The sequence below is a fragment of the Impatiens glandulifera genome, chromosome 1 (genome assembly GCF_907164915.1).
Source record: "Impatiens glandulifera chromosome 1, dImpGla2.1, whole genome shotgun sequence".
Classification (NCBI taxonomy): Eukaryota; Viridiplantae; Streptophyta; class Magnoliopsida; order Ericales; family Balsaminaceae; genus Impatiens; species Impatiens glandulifera.
The window spans coordinates 59,119,070-59,145,038 of record NC_061862.1 but is presented as its reverse complement, the minus strand read 5'-3'; the positions used below and the strand labels follow the sequence as shown (position 1 = coordinate 59,145,038).

The window sequence follows — 25,969 nt, the reverse complement described above, 5'->3', positions numbered from 1 at the left end:
TTACCCAATATGAAAAATAAATTGAACAAAATATTAAAATAAATGAACAAGTTAAAAATAATAAAATTTAAAAAATCCATATTTATTTTGTAATTTAAAAAAAAAACAAATAAATTTATAATTTTGTTTGTTTAAACTCCTGAATGTTCCAATTCTTTTTACTTTCTTTTTTTGTAAGAACATGCAGCAAATTATATTATAAAGGGAGTTTTTTTATAAAAAAAAAAAAAATCAAGATAAGATACAAAAGGAAATACCAAATTAAAAAAGATAGTACAAACATAATACCCAACAACAAAATACAGTTTCTTTTTACTTTTTGCTAAAGACAAAATAACTTCAAATTGGTTAATGTGGATGTTGAATGTCATAATCAAGGAAGACTATTATTCACTAAGGTTACATGTTTCTTCTTTATGAGCTTCTGTTTCCAAACCATGGAGATGCTTGAATATCATGTCTGTCTGTGAACCATAATATCGCAAAAATATTTGACGGGCACGCTTTATGCTCGTTGCTGCTGCAAGTCCCTTGCCGATCGATACTTGAAGTGACGCAAGTTTAATCAGCTCGTTTCCAATGGCAATGTGATCTGGACCATATAGCTTTTCAAGAATCTATTCACAAGTAAGCAAAACAAACTAAGTTTTGTTATCACATTTATGATCATAATCTGAAAAAAAAAAATCTACATGTTTGCCATTAACCACAATGAACTAGAAAATAGTCTGAATTAAAACCCAAAAAAATCATCTTTATACTAAATGAATATAAAATCACAATAATATATATCGGGATGCATAAAAACAATCTTATACTAAACGAAAAATAAACAACTTTCAATTTTAGCTATATATCAGCCTCCATATAGGCTCAATACCTGCAAAGATGCTTTGCAAAACTCTAGTGCCGGTTGCAGTTCTCCAACAAAACAACTAGCTTGCCCAAGATTGTCCTCGGCCTGAAATAGAAAACAATAAATCCGGGAAGCAATGGGTATTAGCCATAATTTTGAGATCATATCGAGAAACAAACAAACAATATGCAGTAAGAAGGGAACCAAACCTAGAACAATACAATAGTATGAGTAACAACTAAAGACATAATCATTTTGAACAGACCTCGGCTAGTTTCTTGTTGTACATATGCAATGTTGACTTCAACAAATCAAGACCCACCAAACCATTCGAGAGCTTATCAGTTTGGGAATTTCCGTTGGAGGCTATCATATTCTGCAACCTGATGGAAAAAAAAATTAATTATCACAATGCAAAAGTCTCAACAATCTTGTGAAAGCACATAGAAAGAAGAAGAAACTACAAGTCAGTCAGTCACCTTCTTAAATAAACCTCGGCTCTCTTGACAATTGCACGTGATTCTTCCATGTCACGTTGTGAACCGCAGTTCAAACAGTCTCCAAGTTCCATTTGACTGCTCCTACCAGATTCGTCAAAGAAAAGGCTAGCCACTTTTCTGATATCTTCAATGTTGAGATTCTGGACCATCAAGAAGATGTCACAAAATTCATCACTAATAACATCTTGAAACTACTATAATCACGAAATTACCACCCAAATCAAATTCAACAGGGGATTTAAACTACTAACCTGGGTAGTTGTAGACTGGAAAGTATTGAATTTCTGTTTTTCAGAAATGACAGTACAAGTGTCAGGGACTACGCCAAGGCAATTTGGTTTGACACACCGAAAACCATTTAGGACAAGATCGGGCAAGTTTATTTCCATGCAACCCTTGCATTGGCATTCAAACGAGTATGTATTCCACAGAATTTCTTTACGGCTTTTACAGTCCCATTGCCCAACCTTTTCAAGATAGCAGTTTTGTATATACCATAGTTAGCTTATTAAAGCAAGTACCCATTCTAGATACAAGAATGGCCTTACAAACTCATATTACCCAAGTAAAAGAAAAAACATGGGCATATTATTCTCAACTAATACTGGGAAGTGTTGTGAAAACCATAATTCATTTGGAAATACTATTTCAGACGAATTTCTCATCTGGTTGTGGATTTGGATGGTAGATCGAAAAGTGTTTCTAAATAAGCCTCGTCACTCGTAAAAGTATTAAAGAGACCCTTAAAACCAAGCAAAATTGGGTTAAATATACCCGCCAAAAATTATCAAAATAAAACCTTGAGCTCAAAGACAAGACAATTTGATTCTATTCTCATTAAATCCAAAGAATCTTAATCCCTTCATGTGTTCATGCCTGATGGTAAAGCTAGATGGATTACTATTTTTTTTAAGTAAACAGCAATACCTGAGGGCCATAAGATAACTCCATTGGACATCCTGCTGCAATAAAATCTGTTGATCGTATGTAAACTGAGCGGGAAACAAAATACACGTGGATATTTGGCTTGCAAGAATGATTGAACAAACTTCCATCTAAATAAATAGCTTGACCAACTCTCACCTGTCGAATAACATGCCAAGGGGAAAAAATGTGTTAGTCAAATGAGATAAAAAAAAATAGTCGCAGTTAACTTAAATGTCTGAGAAAATCTGATTAAGCATAGGCTTCAATTAAAAAAAGTTGAAAAGACAAATGGCTTGAAAAACCTGTTCCAAGTCTACTGTTGAATCATCTTTATCACGAGGAATCCTTTGAGAACTATCTATTGGATCACACGAGTCAGGAAACTTCATTCGGATAATTGCCATAGAATTCACCTTGATTTGAGACAAAAGTACAACAATCTGCATCGAAGAAAGAAACATTCAAGTAAAATGACTGAAATGGTTCTAAAAATCAAAATTCTAAAGTAGTTTGCACCTTAGAAATAGTTCTACCATCTTTCGATAATTGGGATCGATAAAAATGCTGAAGACAGAACAGCAAAACTATAGAATATATATGAAGCTGCAATTTTCTTTCCGCGTGAAGATGTTCATAATTGTGACAAAGATCCTACACATGAAACCAACGGTTCAGATCAAATGAAGAGTACATCGAAACAAGGGAAACAAGAGGTAAAAAGATTAAAAGTAGATAACAAGAACGTAAAATTAGATTCTTACAAGATAAGGGGAATTACTGCTTTGTCTTTTTTGCTTGATCAATTTTGATAGAATTCTACCAGCTAGAACGACCTCTGATGGCAATATTGCAGCCCAATTTGCTCCATTGCACTCATGTATGTGCTCAGAAAAGTGGTTGACATCCAAAGCATTTATATTTTCTGAAGTAATATTCAACATATACGTCTGAAGATCATTCGACAAAGTTTCAGGAATCTCACGTTCCTCCAAATTTCCCACCCTCCATCCTCCTGATTTTACTTGACATTGTTGAGAACAATACAAAGGAATTGAACACGATGAACATGGAACTGTATCTTCTAGCAGTTCGTTGAAGCAGAAATGACAATAGGTTTCCCGACAGTGCTTCTGTATGATCTAAAAATCACTGCAAAAAGTAAATATACAATTTATATATAGCTAATAAGAAAAATAGGACATCCAATTAAAATTCTGTAAGTCTGCAGTTTAATTCTGACTATGTTAATTGACATGAAGAATTTTTAAGTTAAGAGCTTTATATCAGGTCACACAACGACAATACTAGACATGGAACCTAAATAGGATCATTGGGCCTTTTTGTTATCACCCAACTGCAGCATTTTACCATACGGAAAAGAACATAAAAAGTCCAGGCAAACCACATATTTGTGATTTATCATTATCGGGGTTGAGATACAACTCCAGGAGCTTGTTTGATGTATTTTTTTTAAATAAACCTATTTTTTCTAGAAAATATCAACCTTGTTTGATGAAAAAGTGGATTAGTTGGATTAATATTTTAAAATGTTGATATTTTAGTATTGTTTTAGTTGATGATTTGAATTATATGATTGTTATGGATGAGGGTTTATTTGGACTAAAAATCCAAATAACCCTTCATCAAACAAGGCCTAGATTTTCTGAGAAAAACATAGTTTCCAAATGGACCATAAGCATTTATACCAAATCAAATAAACAAGTTAGCACCTAGGATTACTCATCTAATTTTGCCTGTTTGGGGGAATGGTACAAAGTATTGAATTTGAGAGTGGACAAATCATACCGAAGCAAATGGTTCTTCCACGTGGACTAAAGAAGCTTGTGGAACATCAGTCACAGAAACCATGCCCCTCCCTTTAGCAGGTGTGTGGACACATTGAAGGACCTGTTTGTATGATTCATCTGCAAGAAAGGATTCCAAAATCATTACTGAAAATAAATACTAGTACACAAGGAGAAGTCAGCATATGAAAGTGCATGCATGAACCTTGATCTATTAGATCTTCGATTACTGTATAATTTCTGATGCAAAAAACTTAAAAGCCAGAGAATTGATTGTACAGCAGATGAGAAGATAACAAAACTAATTTGAGACCATGATAAACTTTATATTCACTGGAGCTTATGTCTCATTTTTTGGCATTTGTTTGTTTCAATCCTCAAATGGAACAAATGATTTTCTCTAAACTTTCTGAAAATGCAAATAGCCTCTAAGAAGGGTATCTATATTTTGTATAATTCTACCAACTTTTTAATCATTCCTGAATTTAGCAGGTTGAGGAAGGGCTAATTTGGTTTATTTCATTTTAGCACACAGCCAACAAAGTGGGCTGAGCTCTAAATATACATGAGACTACTTCAAAGCTGCTATTTTGTTACACAATCTTTATCACAATCAAAATCCCAATGAAAAACGTCAAAGTTAAAATTGAAAGTGAAATCCATAAATCCTTTAACATGATTCAGATTATAGCATAATTTTTTCCTTCATTTGGTATAAAGAATATTTTGTGGCTTGTGATCGAGGTTATTGAGATATTTTGCTTCATTTGGCAGAGATTTGTTTTTTTTTTGGATTATGATCCAGATTAGTTTCTAGATCAATCTGATATTTGGCAAACATTACAAATGTAAAGATTTTCCATATCATGATCCACATGAAAAATAAAATGCATACCAAAACAGCCCATAGTTAGCATTTTTCTTTCTGGTAGATAGCATCAAGTATTAACTTTTTCCATTCAACAATATAAAGAAAAGAACAAAACTGATCAACAAATGATACTCATGAGAGAATGAGAGAGAAACCTGCAATATTCTCATTAGCAGTATGTAAATAATCACTCCTTGAAAGCTCATGTTGGACTTCAATTGATTCAGTAGGCATATCTGATATATATTTGATCTCATTTTCAATCTGTTTCTTTCCAGGCAGAGAATGTTCTTGCTTGATGGCAATATGTAAGTCACACAATGCGTCTCTGTAGTTCTTCAGAGAAGCATTTGCCTTGCTCCTCCTGTACCATGCCTGGAGATTATCGGGAGCAAATTCAACATCAGGGAATCTTTTTATTAATTGCCAGAGGCCATAGTCACAAATTTTCATCAACAGAAACACAACAAGTCAGCCAAATCATCAAAAAAATGTTCTCCGACATAAACACAACATAAATCTTAGTAATTTTTACCTTTGAGTAATTAGGGGAAACAGCAAGTGCCCGATTGCAGTCTCGCAAACTTTCCTTTAAAAGACCCATCTTCTGAAGAAGGAATCAGAAAATGCAGATAGTAATAAAATGAAAAATCTTTAATATTGACATAACTATTCAACATTTGAACCTGAATGTTGATAACATGAGTGTCTTAATCTAAATTCGAGAGTTGAGAATTGTAATCGATATCAATGTGTGAGCTATGAAATGTAACAACACAATGTGAATAACTTTAGTGCCAAATGGGTTCAACACAAGGGACACAAGAAAGTACTCAATTTTCTTAAAAAAATTCAATAAACATAGAAGAGAACAAGACCCATGCTGAAATTCAATGAAGTACAAACCAATGCAGCTAATAACAATAGAACTTACATGAAAAGAAGCTGATCGGTTCACATAAAGTGTTGCCACAATATTTTTGCCCGTGTCATCAGCATCAATAGGTGCAACACGCAGTGCCTGTACGATCACCAAGTCAGGAAACGAATGAAGAATGTCTCAAATCAAGATGCATTAAAGATAAAGACCAAAAGATGTTATGAAAACAGTTTGTTTCAACTCAAATAGTAAAATCCACAGAACAAAACGTTGTATAAACAAACAAACAAACAGGATGCAAACCTTAGAATATAATTTAATAGCCTTTGAGTACTCTCCTCTGGTGAAGAAATCATTGGCCTTGCGCTTTGATTCCAATGAAGCTTCCTTGTTCTTACCACACAGAGCCCTTTCTGGGTCCGTTAAGTCCTTAACAATCTGCAAATTATTGGGAGTCAATAACAAAGGGTGGGTTGGGTTTTGAGAAAAAATAAACAAAATTTATTACTTGGTGAAACTGGGGCAGCTGAAGAAAGAAATCCAGGAGAGAAGAACAAGTGGAAACAAGATCATCAGTTGTGCTTCTTGCAATCTGGCGCTGAAGGGTGACCGGAACCATCGATTTGAGCTCCTCCATTGATGAAGCTGCACGGGAAAACCCTTCAAATAAATAGCTTTATATGGTAGTCGATACCCTGTTCGAATGAGGTTGAGGCTTGGCTAACAACTACGACAACATCAGTTAGTGTTAAGTTCTTGAGCCGACTACTAACCATTATATCCAATATAGTGTTTAAGGGTTAATCGGTTTTTTTTAGTTCGATTTGGTTTATTGGATACAGGCGGTTTAAAAAAATATATATATTTTTTTAATTTTTATTAAAAAAATATCAATTCAAAATATTAACTAAATTTTAAAAAATAAAATATATCAGTTTAATATTTTAACTTTCTTAATTTAAAAACAAAATAACAATTTAATAAGTTAAACTTTCTAAATTTAAAAACAAAACAATAGTTTAACAAGTTAATTTTATAAATTAATATATATATAGGTTTAAGATATTAACTTATTAAAAAAAAATAAAAGACATCCAGATATTTTAACATTTTAAATTCAAAATAAAAAATTTATCAATTGAAAATTTTAATCATATTTTAAATGATTTTATTTAAAAAAATATAAAAAAAATTACAATTACAATTTTAACCTAAAACGAATTGAGCTGGTAACTATAAAATTACATTATACTAAAATTTAAATTTAAATTCTTAAACTAAACTTAGAAATTGGACTATCCAATTCTATTTACAATACTCCAGGGTCACCAAACATACTCTAATATATATTTTAATTTAATGGTTAAAACTTAATTATTAAAAAAATATTAAAGTATTTATTATAAGTTTGAACTAAATTATGTATATTTTTAAAATTTTAATTATCCTAGCAACAAAATCATTATGTTCGATTTGACCATTTCATCGGTAGATTATTCGGTTTTTGTAAATTCAATTGTTTTCAGCTCGATTTGGTTTAAATGGTTAGATAGTTTTTGTTTAAAACGACAGACTTTAGGATATGAGAAAATGAGCCTAAATTAAAATCTTAGATAGGTGTGCATATACATATGATCCAATTAATCATATCCAAACAAGACAATTAAAATTACAGTTTCAATTAATAAAATCTGAGAATTTATTTCTTATGAAAGTTTACCTTAAAAAAATATTAGTATTATTATTTATATATATAATTAAGAAATTCAATACATTCATTATTTTTAAATATATATATATAATTAAGTATAAAATTAATTAAAAAATAATAATAAGTAAAATAACATTATAAAGAAAGTATATTTACAAAAATATTTACACTAATTCATTTATATGAACAAATAATATATTTTTAAATTTGTAAACATAAATTTACTTTTTTTTAAATCGCATAAAATCTAAAAATTATTTATAAATTTGTAATAAAATCTCACTATCATAAATTTAAAATCGTAATCATTTAATTATTTTAATAATTTATTTAAATCAGACGCATTAACTTTATCTAAAATCGTAAAATTTTAATAATTAATTCAAAAAATTAATAATTTTATTCCATATAAAATTTTTACGAAAATATATAATTTGTTACTAAGGTCAATCCTACTATAAGAGTTGTGTATGAATTTGACCATATTTATAAACATTATTGTATAAAAATAGTAAATATTTCATAAAAGTAAGTGTTAGATATATATAAATGTTATTTTAGAGGTAAAGAAAATAAAAACCCATCAAAGTAAAAAATCATCTTTGTTCTTGTTTAAAAAAATTAAAATAAAATACATATTTAAGGGTCATAAAGACAAAGGAGACATTAATGGTCCCTAATTGTCTCATATTTCTAATAAATAAATAAAATTAATTAACATTTGTATTAATTGTAACCCACTAATCTCTCTTCCCTTATCTCACAAAGGAGGTGAGGAGTTACACTCATTAGCAATTTTCAACCGTTGGATTAATTTCGTAATAACTTACCACATTATATTGTAATCATTTCCTCTACCACCTTAATATTATCTCTTTTCTTTGTCTTTCTTATTATAGTAGAAAGAAAAACTATTCATTATCTAAGTTAGTCATTTTTATACTCTCAAATAAAGAGATGGCTTTGCAATATGGTTCTTCAAGCTCAACATTAACAGCTATAGAAAGATTCTTAATGCAAGGAAGGAATAGTAGTGCCAATACTTTATTGCCCTCGAATCGATATTATATTGGTTCTCCTAATTCATTTATTCAATCGTCTTCATCTTTTGATTACGAGTTTTGGAAAATGTATGATAATCATAATCATGAAACTTGTGGCACAGAGATAATGCCTCGTGATGAAGTTGGGAAATTGGGAAAGAAAAGTTCAAGAGCATTATTGGAAAAGAAATCATCAAAACGTCATCGTTTTACCGATCTTATCAAAGGTCAGTGGACTAAAGAAGAAGACAGGTATCATTTCTGTATTAATCAAATTATTGATTTTTTTTTAAGTTTGTAACCATTTTCATACTATAATATATGGGTTTGAATTGTAATTATTGTTCAATGTTTTTTTAATTTATTTTGTGTATAGAAAACTTTTGAAATTGGTGAGACAATATGGTGAAAAAGAATGGACCCTAATAGGGGAAAAGATGATGATTAGGGCTGGAAAACAATGCAGAGAGAGGTGGAATAATCATCTCCGACCTAATATTAAGGTTATTATCTATTAATCACATTATCATCTCCGACCTAATATTAAGGTTATTATCTATTAATCACATTGCTAAGAATTCATTTATACATGAAATTTTGAAAACAATTTATTAAGTTGATTTGGGTAACAATTTATTAACTCCCACTAATATTTGAGAAGCTTGATGATTACTTCTTGATGATTGCTTGCTTGTTAATGATATCGTAGTAACAAACATAACCGATTCCAGTTTTTTATTTCCTTATTAGACTAAGTGAGGTTTAGTGTTGGGTTTTTGTTTTAAGTTTATCATTACTTTGATTCATATGAAAATAGGGCAGATAATGTCTTTTATACATTTAAGTAGTAACTTTTGGTGATGGAAACTTTTGTTTGTTTGTTTGTTAATAACTATTATTTTCACATAATTATTGATTAAACTTGAAAGCTTGTCACTAAAGTCTTTTCTTTTATCTTACCTAATACATTATCAAATCTTTTTCAATTATAAGTCACTAAAATAAGTACTCATAATATTTCTAGAAAGATGTTTGGAGCGAAGAAGAAGAGAAAATAATTGTTGAAGCTCATAAAGAGATTGGCAATCGATGGGCAGAAATAGCAAAACGAATCCCAGGAAGAACTGATAATTCAATAAAGAATCACTGGAATGCCACCAAGAGGAAGCAAAACTCGAAGAAGAAAAATAAGAAATCTAAACTTGATCAAAATAGAAAGGTGAGATCCACTGTTCTTCAAGAGTATATGAAGAGTAACAATTTCAACGATGCTTCCATTTTTGGTCCACAAACTAACGTTAAGATTGCTACTCCATCCAACTCCTCAATCACTGAAGACATGTCAACTCAAAATTTCAACTTTTCGAATGGTGAACTACTTGAGTCATCTATCGACGATAACTCACATGAGTTAACAATCTCGCAAGCTTCTCATGATGAAGAGCTCAACTTCATGATCAACTTTTTTGGCACAAAAAATGAGAACCCTACTCAGACATACAACAGTAACACTACTAATTGTGCTTGGTTCAAAAAAGATTGTTTCAAGTCTCATACTTATAATGAAGATTGTGAAACTACCAAATATTTGCCATCGGATCAGTACATCTCTTACCTTTTGGATGGGCCACCATCAGTTATTTCCTCTCCGAGTCACCTTTCTTTTGATCAAAACATCACAAACAACAACATATATCATGACATGGGAAGACGTGACATGGATTTGATCGAGATGATTGCATCTACACGATTCTCTTTTGGTGGTGACGCGTCTAGCTAGTATGTGTTCCTCAAAGTAGGATATCTTGTCCTATTTTCTCTACATTTTAATCTATTTATCACATTTTCAAAAGTTTTCTACTATATATGGAAAGACTTTATTTAGGCAAAGATAGAATTTGGGTCCATTCTTATTTTAAAAATTAAGGGGTATTTTCTTGTATTGAGATATTCTGGCTATATTTTATATGTGATGCTTTGTTAGTTTTTGTTGGTTATTTTATTTTCCTTTTCATTCAACTTCCCTGCTGGTTTACTTTGTGTTTATATGGTAATTAGTGAGGAAGGTCATTCTGTTTGGTTTTTTTTTCTTGAAAACAACCTGATTCATGCTCTCAACTATAATTTATTATTGTGCATTTTTCTTGCACTAGTCTTCAGGGCCTTAGATCAAAATTTAAAATCATAACAATTTCCGTGATCAATTCAATTGAAATCCGCTTAGATATATAGCAAGAAAACTTGTTATCAAAGTTGGGCAATTCAGCGTGTTCTTATCAAATCAACACTTTGTACCATTCCCATTCATCAAAATGTCATAGAGCCCCCAACTTCGGCTATCCAAAAGATTGAGAAACTAAAATGAACCTTCTGTGGCATAATAAATCTGTTCGTCGTTCAAACATCTACTGAGATAAAATCAAGCTACCTTGAAATCGAGACGGATTGAACATGTTAAATCTGAAATCTTTTAATCTTGCACTTTTTTATGACGATTTCTAGACGACGTTATATTAGATTGACCTTTGGAAAAAGTTATTGGAGAAAAATTTGGGACATCTGATACCCAAAGGCGAATCTAAGAATATTTTTTACCCTGAACTGAAAAAATTTATAGGTATTATACTAATACGGATAATAATCGAACATATTAATCAAACAATTCCAAGAATACCCTTACTAAAATAAAATAAATATACGAAATCTAATAAAATACAAAAATACTCAATTTAAAAAAAAATTATTATAAAAAACGTGAGAATTATCACATATTAATTTTAATAAAAATAACCAAAAGAAGGTGAGACCAAAATTTGATCACCACCTCATTTCAACGTTCAGCGACAAAGTCAACTGGAAAAAGAGTTATATATATATAAATATATATATATATATATAATTTTTAAAATATTACACTGAGCTACAACCCACCACTACTCAAAGTAGTTCCGCCCTTGCTGATACCATTGGTCCACACGGATCTACTATTGACCTATTGGTACAAGCCGATGGTGTGTTATTCGAAAGTGTTGGGACCTTATCTCGTCAATACAGGAACGGACCTAAGATTTATAGTTGAGTGAGCTTGAAAAAAAAATTAGAATAGTCTTAAAAAACTAATAAAATATTTTTTTTGTTAAAATGAGTAAATAAAAATAAGTTTTACCATTTTATAATAATTGGATAAACAAAAAATGAATTTTATTGAATATTTTAACAAATTAGAGAATATTGTCACATTTCTATCGTAAAAAAAAATAAAATTTAGGCTCGGCCGAACCAAACCCTAACAAGATCCGTCCTTTTTTATATTAATATAATGTGATGAAACTTTTATTATAAAAATTGATAAAATATACACAAAAACTAGTTTGAACAATTTGTTTTAAATAAACTCTTAATTTTATGTGTGTTCTCCGTATAGATTCAAAATTTGTTCTCTACCCATATACTGATATCATCCAAATTAATCTATATATATAATAACAAAGATGAAATAAATCAAAATAGGTAATGTACATGAATTGAACAACACGACAATTATGATATGTATGAGTCAAAATTAGAGGTGTCAATTCAGGTGGGTCAGGTGGGTTTGAGTCGGGTTGAAGGAGGTGCATTATAACAAAATTTCCAACTCGAACCCGACCCGAACCGAACCAACCTGAAAACAACAAATCCAAACCCGAACCCAGACCAACCTGACCAACCCGACTAACCCGAAATAAGTTGTTTGCTTAATAATAATACTTTAATTTAAATACAAAATAATAAAATTGGCATAAACATAATAATTATGTTTAGAAAATTCAAAATTTTCATAAAATAAATATTACACAACGAAATTATGATATCATTATAAAAAAAAGTCTTCAATCATCACAAAAGTATTTTCAAGTTCAAACTCCACTTCTTCATCATTGTACACCTTTTTGTATGAGCCCAACTTCTTCATCTTGATCTTGGGAATCAATGCACGTTTCTTTATTTGCATCTAAATTTTCCATAGGTGAACCCTCCACACTATCCTCCTCAAGATCGAGATTAATTTGTGAACTCATTTTATTGCTGGATACTAGCGGAGTTCAAGAGATTAAAAAAGATAAAAATTAGAGAAGGAATGTATATTGAAGAAAAGTGGGAAAGATGGAAGAAAATGAATAGTGAGAAAGACGAAATGAAGAAAATGAATAGAAATTAAGGATATGGGTTAGGCCCGTTAGGGTTAGGGTTTTTTTGTAAAGTATGCAAATTATTTTTTTTATTAATATATTAGGTGGGTCGGGTTGGATGGGTGGGTTCGAGTTGATGAGTGACCTGATTTTTTAATTCAGGTCAACCCGGGTTGACCCGAACCCAACCCAACCAAATTTTCTTTTTCAAGTTATATTTTGGGTCTGACCTGAAATGATTCAAACCCGAAAACCCCCAATCCTAACCCAATATTCTTCGAGTCGACTCGTGTCGGGTTGGCGGGTCGAGTTCATTTTTGACACCCCTAGTCAAAATGTTATGTTCTAGAGATCTTGAAATTCAAGATTTCGACATTTCTTAATCAAATGTTTTGAAATGCAACTGATTTTGAACTATTTAGACTATTTATTTCTAAATTTCAAATCTTAGTTAATAAATATATTTTGTTTAAATATGTTTAAACATTCTACCTTAATATACTTTAATTTTAGTTAAAATTTAAATATAAATTAAAAATTAAAAAAAAAGTATATTAAAAAAAAAGAATAAGTAAAATATAAATAGTTAAGAGTAGAATAAAAAATAATCTGTTACTGTTAAGGCTGCAAATGAGTCAAGCTACTCGTGAGCTCCGCTCGGTCAAAGCTCGGTTCGAGCTTGACTTTGACCGAGCTTGAGCCGAGCTCGAGCCGACTCGTTTAAAATTCGAGTCGAGCTCGAGCTCATATAATGCTTGCTCGATGGTTTCTCGAGCTTTTTCAAACCTAAGTATATAATATATAATTTTCTTTTATTTAATATTAAAACTCAAATAATATATTTTTTCCCTCTCTTTCTCTTCAAAGCCCATATGAAAGCCCACAATCCATAAGTAAAACCCTAATTTCTAACATATTTAAACTCTTCATCTAACCTAATCTTCTTAATACTAATACGCCTCTTCTTTATTTCTTATCTAACCTAATCTTCTTAATCCGCTTCTTCTTTATTTCTTATTTAACCTAATCTTCTTAATCCGCCTCTTTTTTCATTCTCATCTAACCTAATCTTCTTTATCTAGCATTTTCTTTCATTCTTGCCTTCATTTTCTCTTCCATTTTCACCATTTCTTTCACTTTTCTTTCACTCACTCTTCATCGTTTTTTCACTCTTAATCTTTTCTTCATTCATTCTTCACCATTTTTTTCACTTTTCTTTTACTCACTCTTTACCGTTCTTTCACTCTTAATCTTTTCTTCATTCATTCTTCACCATTTCTTTAGCTCTTAATCTCTTATTTTTTAGTCTTCACATATTTTTCATTCTTCATCTATTCATTTTTTTCTTTTTTTCGATGTGAGATTCAAAATAGGCTTACAGGTAATTAAATTTATTTTCACTTTTATGATAACTATTGTTTTTGCTTTTTATTTAACTTTGATTTTTTTTACCTTAAGGAAATCCAAGAAAGGAAAAAACTAATCCAAGAAAGGAAAAAACTATTTTATTAGTGAACTCAGTAGTAAGGTAATCTTGTTCATCTTTTTTTCATTTATTAAAAGAAATTTATGCTTATGTATTAGGATAAACTTAGACTTCGATTATTTTATACATTGAGATGAATATATAGAATAACACTGATTGGTTATAAAAAAAAGACGAAAATAATTTTTTTTAATAAATTATATATAATAAAAGTATATTATATATAATATTGAAAGAGATAAAAAAAGGGTTAATATATTATATATAATAAAAATAATATTAAGATATAATAATTAGTTTAGTATAAAAAGAAATAAAAATGGTTAATATTTTATTTATAATAAATGTATATTATACTTTATATTGAAAAGAGATAAAAAAAAAAGGTTAATATATTATATATAATAAAAATAAATATTATGGATATAATAATTAGTATATTATAATATATAATTATTTACGGATAAAAATAGTTAATATATTATATATAAAAAATGTATATTATATATAATATTGAAAGAGATAAAAAATGTTAATATATTTTATATAATAAAAATATAATATATATAATATTTAAAGAGAAAAAAAAGTTAATATATTTATTATAAATAATATGGAGAGAAAAAAAAAGGATATATATATTATATATAATATGTTTAGAGAAAAAAATAATTTATAAGATTAATAATATATATTATAATATAAAAAAAAATTATTGTTATAATATTTGAATCTTGTTATACTTGCACCCAAATAATTCAAATATATATAATAATATCTAATAGTAAGAAGACTAAAATAAGTTTTCATAATTAAATTCTTATGTTACATACATAATTTTATCACCTATTTATTTAAGTTTTTCATATTTTTAGAAAGAAGACATATTAAGAAATTTTGTTGTCGAGTATCTACATCTTAAAGTAAGTTAAATTTTAGTTATTTGTTTTAAAATTTATTTTTTATATTAATTATTTTTAAGATTAAACATTTCATATTATTGAATGCAGGTATTTGTACGTGTGCTATGATTGAAGAACATGAGTTAAAAAAGATTAATATATTGAATGTTCAAACAATTTTTATAATTTTGTACTTTAATTTTTGAATTATATGTTTTAGAATTTTGATTAGTAATGGTAATTTAATGTTTTGGATTATTATGTTTTTGAATTTTGAATAGTTATGATTGTTTCATATTTTAATTTTGAAATATCATGTTTTAAATTATTAATATGCATGAAAGTTTGATATTTTAATTTTATAAATAAATTTGGTTCGAGCTCGAATCGAGCTCGAGTTCGAGTTTGAAAATTAAATTTTTGTTCAAGCTTTCGAGTCGAACCAAGCTTGTAGATAATATAGTCGAGTCGAACTCATTTGCAGCCCTAATTACTGTGTAGTCATAGGAGAGAGTACTTGTCTTCTTCTCATCGTTCTATAATGACTGGAACATATTTACAAATATATTGTTCACCATTAACAAGTTTCTTTACCAAATATATATATATATATATATAACTTTTTTTTAGGGTGGGTTTAAGCGCGCAATTTCAACCCACCTTCAAAATGACCCCAAAATAGGTTTTTCTCCTCCAACTTACATTCAAATCAAAACCCAAAATGAGTTTATACTCATTTTCTCTCCCATGAAAACCCAAATTTGCATATGCACTATTCGGGAAATTTGATGAAATGGCCCCCATAACAGGGGAAATTCCAAAAAGGGCCCCCGCCTACTAAAGTTGGCAAAAAGGGCCCTTTTGCCCTGCGAAATGTCGGAAATACCCCTTCGGCGCCATTTCTTACGCTCAAAGACGCGAATTACCAATCACGCGATTTAATCTAAATCGCGTGAGTTCATCACCGCGATTTAGATGAAACGCGTGATTCGTAATTCGCGTTTTTAAATGTACGTGAATTACCATGCACGCGATTTAATCTAAATCGCGGTGATGAACTCACGCGATTCAGATTAAATCGCGTCCATGGTAAATCGCGTCTTTAGTCGTATATATAATTTTCAGGCCCTAATTTTAAACAAAACCACCCCGATTCTCCCTCCCACTCCGACTTCCAAAACCACGTCTTCTCAACTGCCGACTTCCTTCAACATCGATCAAGATCATTGTTCACTCAACATCGTTCCTCTTTCAACGTCATCGACTTTCCACTCTATTCGACATCATCGACTTTTTCCGCCGTCTATTCGACATATTCCGGTAAGTTTAGGGCTTTAAGGGTTAGGGTTAGGTTTTGGAAGTGTATTATGCCGTTTATATTGATTTATATTGATGTATTTAGGGTTTAGGGTTTGGTTCTGGTTTCGTTTATGTGTGTAAATGCTTTTAGACGAGTATTGTATCAATGTTCTTATTCTGCATGCATGCATTTCACGTTTATTCATTCATTTCTCGTTTAAGAAATGGCATTTTCGTGTTTGTTATGTTCTTGTGAAGAAATGGTTTTTTTGTGTTTTCTTTGACTATGTAGGCGTAGGGTTTAACTTTTGCTGCTTTACTGCATAATAAACTGCTTAATTTTCGTCTGTTCTTATTCTGCTTTACAGGATGAGTTGTTGATTTAAGAAATGACACATCATATGCTTAATGTATTTAGAACTGTCCATTACTGCACCTTAATGTATTACTGCACCTTAATGTATTAAGAAATTTGCAAGCATCTCTCAATGGTTAATTCGATTTGCTTATTCCCATCTTGTTCATTGTTTTGTAGATGGAGTCCACTACAATACCCGAGTTTGCTGGGAGGGTATCCTGGAAAACCAATATGGGAAATATTGCTGCCAAGTTTGCCAAGATGAATCTAACTGAAAGGGTAGAGGAAACCCAATTCAGATTCTTATTCAAAGGGCACCCGTTACTGCGTTTCTCAGGAATGATTATACACCACATGCTCCTCAGGAAGTCCAGCTCAAATTCTATGGAGATGAAGTTCCTTGTGAATGGAGAAGAGCTGTGCTTCGGGATGAGGGAGTTTGCATTGGTTACAGGTCTCAATTTTGGGAGATTCCCTACTGAGCAAACAATTTTCAACCAGGTTGAAGAATCTCCAACTTTGGTTCTTAAATATTTTAAACGTATTCCACTTATTAGAATAGGAGACCTTCATTCAAAATTCCTGTCCTGCTCTGATAGGGAAGATGCATGGAAATTGGGGCTGGTATACCTTGTTTCCCATTATCTCTTTGCCCTTGACCCGAGGAGGATAATAAATATGAAACTCTTCAGCATGGTCGATGACATCGACACCTTCCTCAATTTTCCATGGGGAAAGGTGGCCTTTAGAGCAACCATGAAGGGTTTGACCAGAGACCTTGATCGCTACAGGAAGCTGTATCTGCAGAAGAAGGATGCCGCCTCGGGGAAGAAGAACAAAGACAAAGACAAAGATGTCGATGTTTCTTATACCGTATATGGGTTCGCACTAGCCTTACAAGTGTGGACTTATGAGGTGATCCAAACGTTTGTCCCCAATCTTGCAATTAAAACGACGCTTCAAACTAAAGAGCCTGTCTGCCCAAGAATAATACAGTACAAATCAAAGAGGAAGAGTACTGCCTCTGATCTTCAAACTGCCCTGCAAGGCACGATTGTTAAGAAAATGGAATTGTCTGAAGAAGAGAAGATCTTATATGCTGGGGATGACTTTGAAGATATGGGAGGTAATGTTTATGATGTCTTTTTTGATCTTGACTGCAGAAAGAGGAAATTTGGAGATATTGACGATGGAGTTCCTCATAAAAAAACTGTCATGAGGAAGAAAAGACAAATTACTCCAGCCAAAGCCAAACCTTCCACAAGAAGAAGAACCCGCAACCCTACCCCCAGCACCAGCACCAGCACCAGCAGCTCTTATTCTGTCGAGAGCGCCACGAGTAGAAAAGACGAAGAAGAAGAAGACGAAGACGAAGAATCCTCTCCCCCAACTCCAACAGCAACAACTCCCCACGATAGATGTAGATTGGATCAACTTTCGAAGGAGCTAAATGAATTCAAAACTGTAATGAGAAACGAAATGACTCTCTTCAAAACTGAAATGAGAAATGAAATAAGTCTCATCAAAACCGAAATGAGAGATGACATAATTCTCATTAAACGGATGTTAAAGCAACTACAGCAAGGGGAGAAAAAGAAGGAGAATGAAGAAGAAAAGGACGAGGGGGATTTTGAGGTGAACACTGAGGACAATGATGTGGTGATTTTGGAGAAAGACAATGCTGTGCTTGTGGAGGAGAATGAAGTTGAGGTATGTATTTCTTGTATTTCCTTGAATTTGGATAATTGGTGCATTTCTTGCATTTCGACTAATTGAAGGCTTTTCTGTTTATTGTAGGATGGACAAGAGGAAGACAATGATGTGCTGATTTTGGAGAAAGACAATGTTGGGCTTGTGGAGGATAATGAAGTTGAGGTATGTATTTCTTGCATTTCCTTGCATTTGTATAATTGGTGCATTTCTTGCATTTCGACTTATTGAAGGCTTTTCTGTTTATTGTAGGATGGACAGGAGGAAGACAATGTTGGGCTTGTGGAGAAAAATAATGTTGAGGAGGACAATGAAAATGAAGAGAAGACAGTTGAAGATGGTGTTAAAAATACTGAGGTATGCATTTCTTGCATTTGGTGCAATTCGCGCACTTTTCCTAATTCTTGCATTTGGACTAATTGAAGGGCTTTTCTGTTTATTGTAGGATGGACAGGAAAAAGACATTGTTGGGCTCTTGGAGAAAACCACTGTTGGGGAGGACAATGAAAATGAAGAGCAGACAGTTGAAGATGGGCAAAAAAATTTCGAGGTATGCATTTCTTGCATTTGGTGCAATTCGCGCACTTTTCCTATTTCTTGCATTTGGACTAATTGAAGTGCTTTTCTGGTTTTTGTAGGATGGGCTTTTGATGGAGATGGAGAAGACAGTTGAAGATGGGGAAAAAAATTTCGAGGTATGCATTTCTTGCATTTGGTGCAATTCGCGCACTTTGCCTATTTCTTGCTTTTGGACTAATTGAAGGGCTTTTCTGGTTTTTGTAGGAAATGGAGAATGTTGGGAATTTGGAAATGGAGAAGACAGTTCAAGATGGGGAACACAATACTGAGGTATGCATTTCTTGCATTTGGTGCAATTCGCGCACTTTTCCTATTTCTTGCATTTGGACTAAATGAAGGGTTTTTCTGGTTTTTGTAGTATGGGCCGTTGTTGGAAATGGAGAAGACAGTTCAAGATGGGGAACACAATACTGAGGTATGCATTTCTTGCATTTGGTGCAATTCGCGCACTTTGCCTATTTCTTGCATTTGGACTAATTGAAGTGCTTTTCTGGTTTTTGTAGGAAATGGAGAATGTTGGGAATTTGGAAATGGAGAAGACAGTTCAAGATGGGGAACACAATACTGAGGTATGCATTTCTTGCATTTGGTGCAATTCGCGCACTTTGCCTATTTCTTGCATTTGGACTAATTGAAGTGTTTTTCTGGTTTTTGTAGGATGGGCCGTTGTTGGAAATGGAGAAGACAGTTCAAGATGGGGAACACAATACTGAGGTATGCATTTCTTGCATTTGGTGCAATTCGCGCACTTTGCCTATTTCTTGCATTTGGACTAATTGAAGTGCTTTTCTGGTTTTTGTAGGAAATGGAGAATGTTGGGAATTTGGAGGAGAAGGTGGAGGAGCAGGTGGAGGAGCAGGTGGAGAAGCAGGTGGAGAAGCAGGTGGAAGATAATGAAGATGATGTTGAAGAGAAGGTGGAAGAGGAGGTGGAAGAGGAGGTGGAAGAGAAGGTTGAAGAGAAGGTGGAAGAGGAGGTGGAAGAGAAGGTGGAAGAGAAGGTGGAAGAGAAGGTGGAAGAGAAGGTGGAAGAGAAGGTGGAGGATAATGAAGATGAGGTATGCAATTCTTGCATTTGGACTAATTGAAGACTTTTGTTGCCTAATTCAATGATTTCTTTGTAGGTGGACGATGATTTCGTTGTGCAGAGGGGTAGGAAGGGGGTGCAGAGGGGTAGGAGGGGGGTGCAGAGGGTGGAGGAGAATGAAGATGAGGTATGCAATTCTTGCATTTGGACTAATTGAAGACTTTTGTTGCCTAATTCAATGATTTCTTTGTAGGTGGACGATGATTTCGTTGTAAAGAGGGGTAAGAAGGGGGTGCAGAGGGGTAGAAAGGGGGTGCAGAGGGGTAGGAAGGGGGTGCAGAGGGGTAGGAGGGTGGTGCAGAAGAAGGTGGACGATCATTTCGTTGTGCAGAAGAAGGAAGAGAAGAAGGAAGAGAAGAAGCGGATAGATGAGGATGTGGTGGTACTGGAAGATGCATCCCACATCCTATTTAAGAGAAAGAGGACGGCGTCGAAAGCTGTACTTAGTCCCTACGTCGTCCCTCGGCCAAGAAAGAAGACGATTGTTGTCGATCCTATGTCGACTTGTAATGAGCAACTGAGGAAAGAGTTCAGGAAAGAATTTGCGAAAGGGGCTAAATTTAAAGATGTTCAACTCCCTGATGGTGCTGGAGACCTTAAGTTCTTCACTACAATTCTGAGGTTAAATAAGTGGCTAACTGATGTGGAGATGAATGCAGCAATTTGTCTGCTAAGAGCAAGAGCATTCGCCTACCCTAAGTCGTACCCGGCGGATTTCACCATCTTAGATTGCCAGTTTGGCCCTTTGATTACTTCATACTATGACGATTTTGTTGCTGACTCGGTTGATCCAGAAAAACCAGCTGGCCATACTTTCTCTGACGTCTTTTACCACTACCACTGGGGTAGAGAAGATAAACATATGCCCGGTTGGAGCAGTGTTGATGTTATTTACTTCCCCCTCAACCTCAACAACCTACACTGGGTACTGTGTGTTATTCGATTGCAAGAATGGAGAATTGATGTTTATGATTGCGATCAGACAATTTTCAAGGATGAAGAATTAGGAAAATACATGAAAGCCATTTGTGAGATGTTGCCGCCATTCCTTCATAAAGCAATGTCTGAAGTTGAAATGGCCAGGTATCCTAACATGATAAATGAAACTTTTAGATTTCATAGAATCCCACACCCTGAAGTACCAAAAGCAGAATGGAGTGGGGACTGTGGCGTTTTTGTATTAATGTATTTAGAGTACCTGACTGCTAAACTTGGTCTAGAACATTGCATATCAAAGAATATGCAAGTATATAGAGAAAAGTGGGCAGTCAGGTTGTACCACCAGATTTTAGAGCCATGAAGTTGTTTGTACACACTGAATTATTGTTGTATATTGTTTTGTAAACACTGAATTATTGTTGTAACATGTTTTGTAAACACTGAATTATTGTTGTATATTGTTTTGTAAACACTGGATTATTTCACGTGTATTGTAATATAATTCACGTGGTAATAGGTATCATAAAATTCACGTGGTTGTAATAGATATCATGAAATTCACGTGTATTGTAATATAATTCACGTGAATTATGTAAACACGTGTATTACGTGTATTATGTTCTGGAATATCCCAATATAATTCACGTGGTTGTAATATAATTCACGTGTATTGTAATACGCGTGATTCATAATTCACGTGTATTACAATATGACTCACGCGTATTGTAATATTACAATACACGTGAATTATATTACAATACACGTGAATTATATTACAATACACGTGAATTAGCATTGTGCAATATATATGCGTGAGTCACTCACTGTATGGCCAACCTGTATGGAAATATCTATATACAACTGTCAATCAGCATACAATATTCGAAAACCAACAACAATCAATCAGCATACAATATTCGAAAACCAAAAACAATAATCAGTATACAATATTCAAAATTGCACAGACAATATTCATGTTTGTGGCTGAGATGATGGCGCAGCTCTTGCAGTAGAAGGTGCAGGCATTACTGATTTGCATGTTGCCCTGTTGTGACCCTGACCACCACATGAGCTACATCTTCTCGGCACCTTACGAATTTCACCTTGGGATGACCTACGCTTTGTTTGAGGTCGCCCTTTCTTAACCTTAACAGGTGGTTTAAGGCACACTCGTTGCTTGATATGTTCTGGAATATCCCAATACTCTTCATGACAAACTGGATATATTGTTTCCGCATAAGCATTGACCCACATTTCACTTGAGTAATACCTAAAACATAACAATTGAACATGTGAGAAATAAAGTTAGTTAGATAAATTCAATAGCAAATAATCTAAAGTAAACCTTGAGCAGAACTCATAGGCATCCAATCTATGGGTACGGGAAGCAGCCAGGGCATGAGTGCAAGGAAGACCAGATACATCAAATACCCTACAACTACAACTCATTCCTCTCAAGTCAACTTTATAATCAGATTCACCGTCATGGACATAAAACTCGAAACGGTTAAGTGGATGAACGTTATATAATCTGGCCTTCTCAGCTTGATCACGTAAGAACTTTTCATAATAAAAAGATAAACGTTCATTGTGATTGGAAGCTTTTTCTCTTCGACTATTAAACCAATCTTGTAATGTGAATCTTAAATAATCAGCTAAGATTGATATGGGATACTTTCTAGCTTCCCTACTTTGACTATTGAAGCTCTCGGCGTAATTGCTTGTCATTTGATTGTATCGTTTACCCGGAAAAAATGCACGACTCCATCTCTCAAACCCAATATCTGCCAAATACATAGCAATACGAGGGTCCTTAGCATTGATCTTGTCAAAATGCTGATTAAACTTCAAGATTGTGTATGCTTGAGAAGCCAAACCAAACTCGGCGTGGCAGTGATCGGTTTTGAATTTGGCCATAATATTCATCTTGATGTGATATGTGCACGCACCGTGGTCAGCTTCTGGAAAAACAGCACACAAGGCATTGGCGATGCTTGGGTGTCTATCAGATACAAACACGAGATCATCAACCAATCCAATTGCATCTCTAAGTTTTTGCATGAAATAAGTCCAGGAGTTGTTATTTTCAGAATCAACAACGCCGAATGCAACAGGATAGAGTTGTTCATTCGCATCTAATGCTATCGCCACCAATAGCTGACCTCCAACCTTGTGCTTAAGAAAACTGGCATCGACGCACAATACTGGACGACAACAGTTTTTGAAACCCCTAATTGAGCAGCCTAAGGACATGAACATATACCTGAAATGACCGTGCTCATCCGTCTGGATGTCTGTTATGGTACCCGGATTGTTCTTCTCCAACATGTACAGGTATGATGGCAATTTACCGTAAGAATCTTCTACAGTTCCTCGCACCGCCATTAGGGCCTTTTCTCTAGACCGCCAAGCCTTATTATAAGACAACTTTATTCCATAAGTAGTCTGTATGTCTTCCATTATTTTCTTGGGCATGTGGTCATGGTGATGGTCCATGTACTTGCTCTTCATGCATTCCCCAAACACCCATGCTGGTGCTGGCCTTTGATTCTCTTGCCTCGTCACAATTGAATAGGTATGATCTTTTACGAATTTACGAATCTCAAACATTTCCGAGGAATTTACTCTGACAGCACGCAGTCTCCACTTGCAATTCTTATCCAAACATTTCACAACCCAAAGTTCTTTTTTTGACTTCAACACTTTGAATTCAAAATGATTAGTCATGGCATATTTATATAACCTCAGCTGAAGTTCTTTTTTATTCTCAAACAAAGAACCGACTTCCAATCCGATTCCGGTACTTACTGCCTCATGTAAAGGATTTTCACTACTTGGTATGTTACTAGCAACCCATTCACTGCAGCTTGGTTGAGTACGAACAACAACATTGTTTTGTTGTGTACTAGGAAACCAAGAACCGCTTGGATTTGGATTGGTACTAGGAACCCAATCAGAACTACTAGGTTGGGTAATAGGAACCCAATCATCATCAGCATCATCCCCCACATTCAGACGCAAATGTTCATCTTCAATGTCATTTTCAAAGAAAACCTCACGCTGCATCGGGAAGACGTCGGGGTCATCAATTTCTGGAACAGCTACACTTTCTTGAGTTGGTAGTGACTTCTCTACTAAGGATACACACAATGGAGTGCGGTTGTGGACTGAAACTGCTTCATGTAAAAAGAACTCCACATCCACATCTTTTTTTATATCAGTTATATAAGAAAATTTGGCAATCATGCCAGGAGCATTATACTTGGCTTGAAGCAATAAATCATATCTAGATTTGTCAACATCGGTAGCAGAATAAATTTGATCAACTAATTGGGCATAAGTAGAATTTTGGGGAACAATCATACCGCTGTTTGACTTTGCAGAAAAATGAGTAAGATCGTCCGTAGTTTTCCACTCTCCATCAAAGTAAAGAAGTACAGGTACTTGAGCTGCAATTGAAAACAGTTCAACAACATCACAAGAATTGAAAACAGTTCAACAACATTACCATAACCGAGGAGAGTTTGCTCGTAGAGTTTCAGGAAATCCAATGCCGCAACTTTTTACCATAAGTTTGCTTCAATGAATCTAATGGGATAAGAGCTCCCTATCCAATAGGTCCATTGAAGCAAACTTGTGGTTAATTCTTGGAACATTGTATCTCCATGAAACATACCAGTAAACTCTACCTCAATACTAGAATAACAAGATAGTATTGAGTGAAATCAGCTACACTATGCCAGCATGCAAACCCTAAACCTTAATACTAGAATAACAAGATAACTCAAGAACTGTGGAACTTAAACAAAAAGGTCTTGTAACTATAAGAACTGTGGAACTTAAACAACGTACTGATAAACAAATTCCAAGACAATAACTCAATAAGACTTTCTATGCACTAAAACAAAGTTAATACCCAAATCAAGGCCTCGTTTGAGGAAGGGTTATTTAGATTTAATCAAATCATTTCAATCATCCACAAATTACCCTTACTTTATTTGAATAGCATTTTAAATATTAAATAAACATACCCATTTTGAGAACGAAGAGTAGTGGGTAAGCTGCTGCTGCTCGTGGTCGAGTTCTTCAGGGTATCGTGGTGTCGTCGTAGTCGTCCGCTGCTGCTGCTCGTGGTCGAGTTCTTCAGGGGAGGGTCGAGTCGGAGTGGCGAAAGCGAGAGAAGAGAGAAGGGGAAATTAAGGATTCGTGGTTTTGTTATAAATTAGGGCACAAAATTAATATATACGATGAAAGACGTGAATTGTTATTCACGTGTTTCATCTAAAACACGTGAATAAACTCACGCGTTTTAATGTGAAATGCATTCACGTGTTTCATCTAAAACACGTGAATAAACTCACACGTTTTAATGTGAAATGCATTCACGCGTTTCATCTAAAACGCGTGAGTTTATTCACGCGTTTTAGATGAAACACGTGAATAGCAACATTGTTCCTTGTTCCTTGTTGTTTGAGTTATGTGGCGAATATGCGTGAATAACAACATTGTTCCTTGTTGTTTGAGTTATGTGGCGAATAACAACATTGTTCCTTGTTGTTTGATTATACACAATACGCGTGAGTTATGAGGATAAGTTATGATATTGTTAACATAAGTAATAAAGCATAAACAGAAGAATATTCAGTAATATAAACCACCATAAATCATAAATATCCAAATTAAGTATTGTTATAAACCATAAATATCATAAATATCATAAATAACCCATAAATAGAAGAAGAACAATAAGTCTAAACAACTCCAAATTAAGTAAGCAAATGCTGCAAATCACAAGCAGCAACAGATTGAAGCAACTTTGTATGAGGAACAACATGTTCATCCAAT

The 25,969-nt window shown here is 33.4% G+C and overlaps 2 protein-coding genes across 2 annotated transcripts; one reads left to right on the top strand and one right to left on the bottom strand.

The window, feature by feature from the left end:
* Positions 1-282: 282 nt before the first annotated feature.
* On the bottom strand, positions 283-6,530 carry LOC124914892 (SET and MYND domain-containing protein DDB_G0284059). The gene is made up of 15 exons (XM_047455519.1): positions 6,348-6,530; positions 6,143-6,277; positions 5,894-5,980; positions 5,495-5,566; positions 5,115-5,334; positions 4,090-4,208; positions 3,045-3,422; positions 2,800-2,934; positions 2,586-2,723; positions 2,284-2,439; positions 1,608-1,823; positions 1,336-1,496; positions 1,122-1,239; positions 881-961; positions 283-617 (listed from the first exon to the last, which is right to left on the bottom strand). The coding sequence occupies exons 1-15, from the start codon at positions 6,474-6,476 to the stop codon at positions 387-389; spliced, it is 2,376 nt and encodes a 791-aa protein (XP_047311475.1). The 5' UTR covers positions 6,477-6,530; the 3' UTR covers positions 283-386.
* A 1,977-nt stretch (positions 6,531-8,507) lies between these two features.
* On the top strand, positions 8,508-10,517 carry LOC124929134 (transcription factor MYB64-like). Its single transcript, XM_047469416.1, has 3 exons — positions 8,508-8,845; positions 8,970-9,096; positions 9,618-10,517. Exons 1-3 carry the CDS (start codon positions 8,508-8,510, stop codon positions 10,371-10,373), a joined length of 1,221 nt encoding a protein of 406 aa, XP_047325372.1. The 3' UTR covers positions 10,374-10,517.
* The last annotated feature ends 15,452 nt before the right edge of the window (positions 10,518-25,969 follow it).

Coding starts and splice junctions, on each gene's coding strand:
- LOC124914892 (XM_047455519.1), bottom strand. CDS start 6,476: ATGGAGGAGCTCAAATCGATGGTTCCGGTCACCCTTCAGCGCCAGATT. Junction 5,567..5,893: donor ACCGATCAGCTTCTTTTCAT/GTAAGTTCTATT, acceptor TTCCTTCTTCAG/AAGATGGGTCTTTTAAAGGA. Junction 618..880: donor TTTGCAAAGCATCTTTGCAG/GTATTGAGCCTA, acceptor ACTTGTGAATAG/ATTCTTGAAAAGCTATATGG.
- LOC124929134 (XM_047469416.1), top strand. CDS start 8,508: ATGGCTTTGCAATATGGTTCTTCAAGCTCAACATTAACAGCTATAGAA. Junction 8,846..8,969: donor TGGACTAAAGAAGAAGACAG/GTATCATTTCTG, acceptor TTTTGTGTATAG/AAAACTTTTGAAATTGGTGA. Junction 9,097..9,617: donor ATCTCCGACCTAATATTAAG/GTTATTATCTAT, acceptor TAATATTTCTAG/AAAGATGTTTGGAGCGAAGA.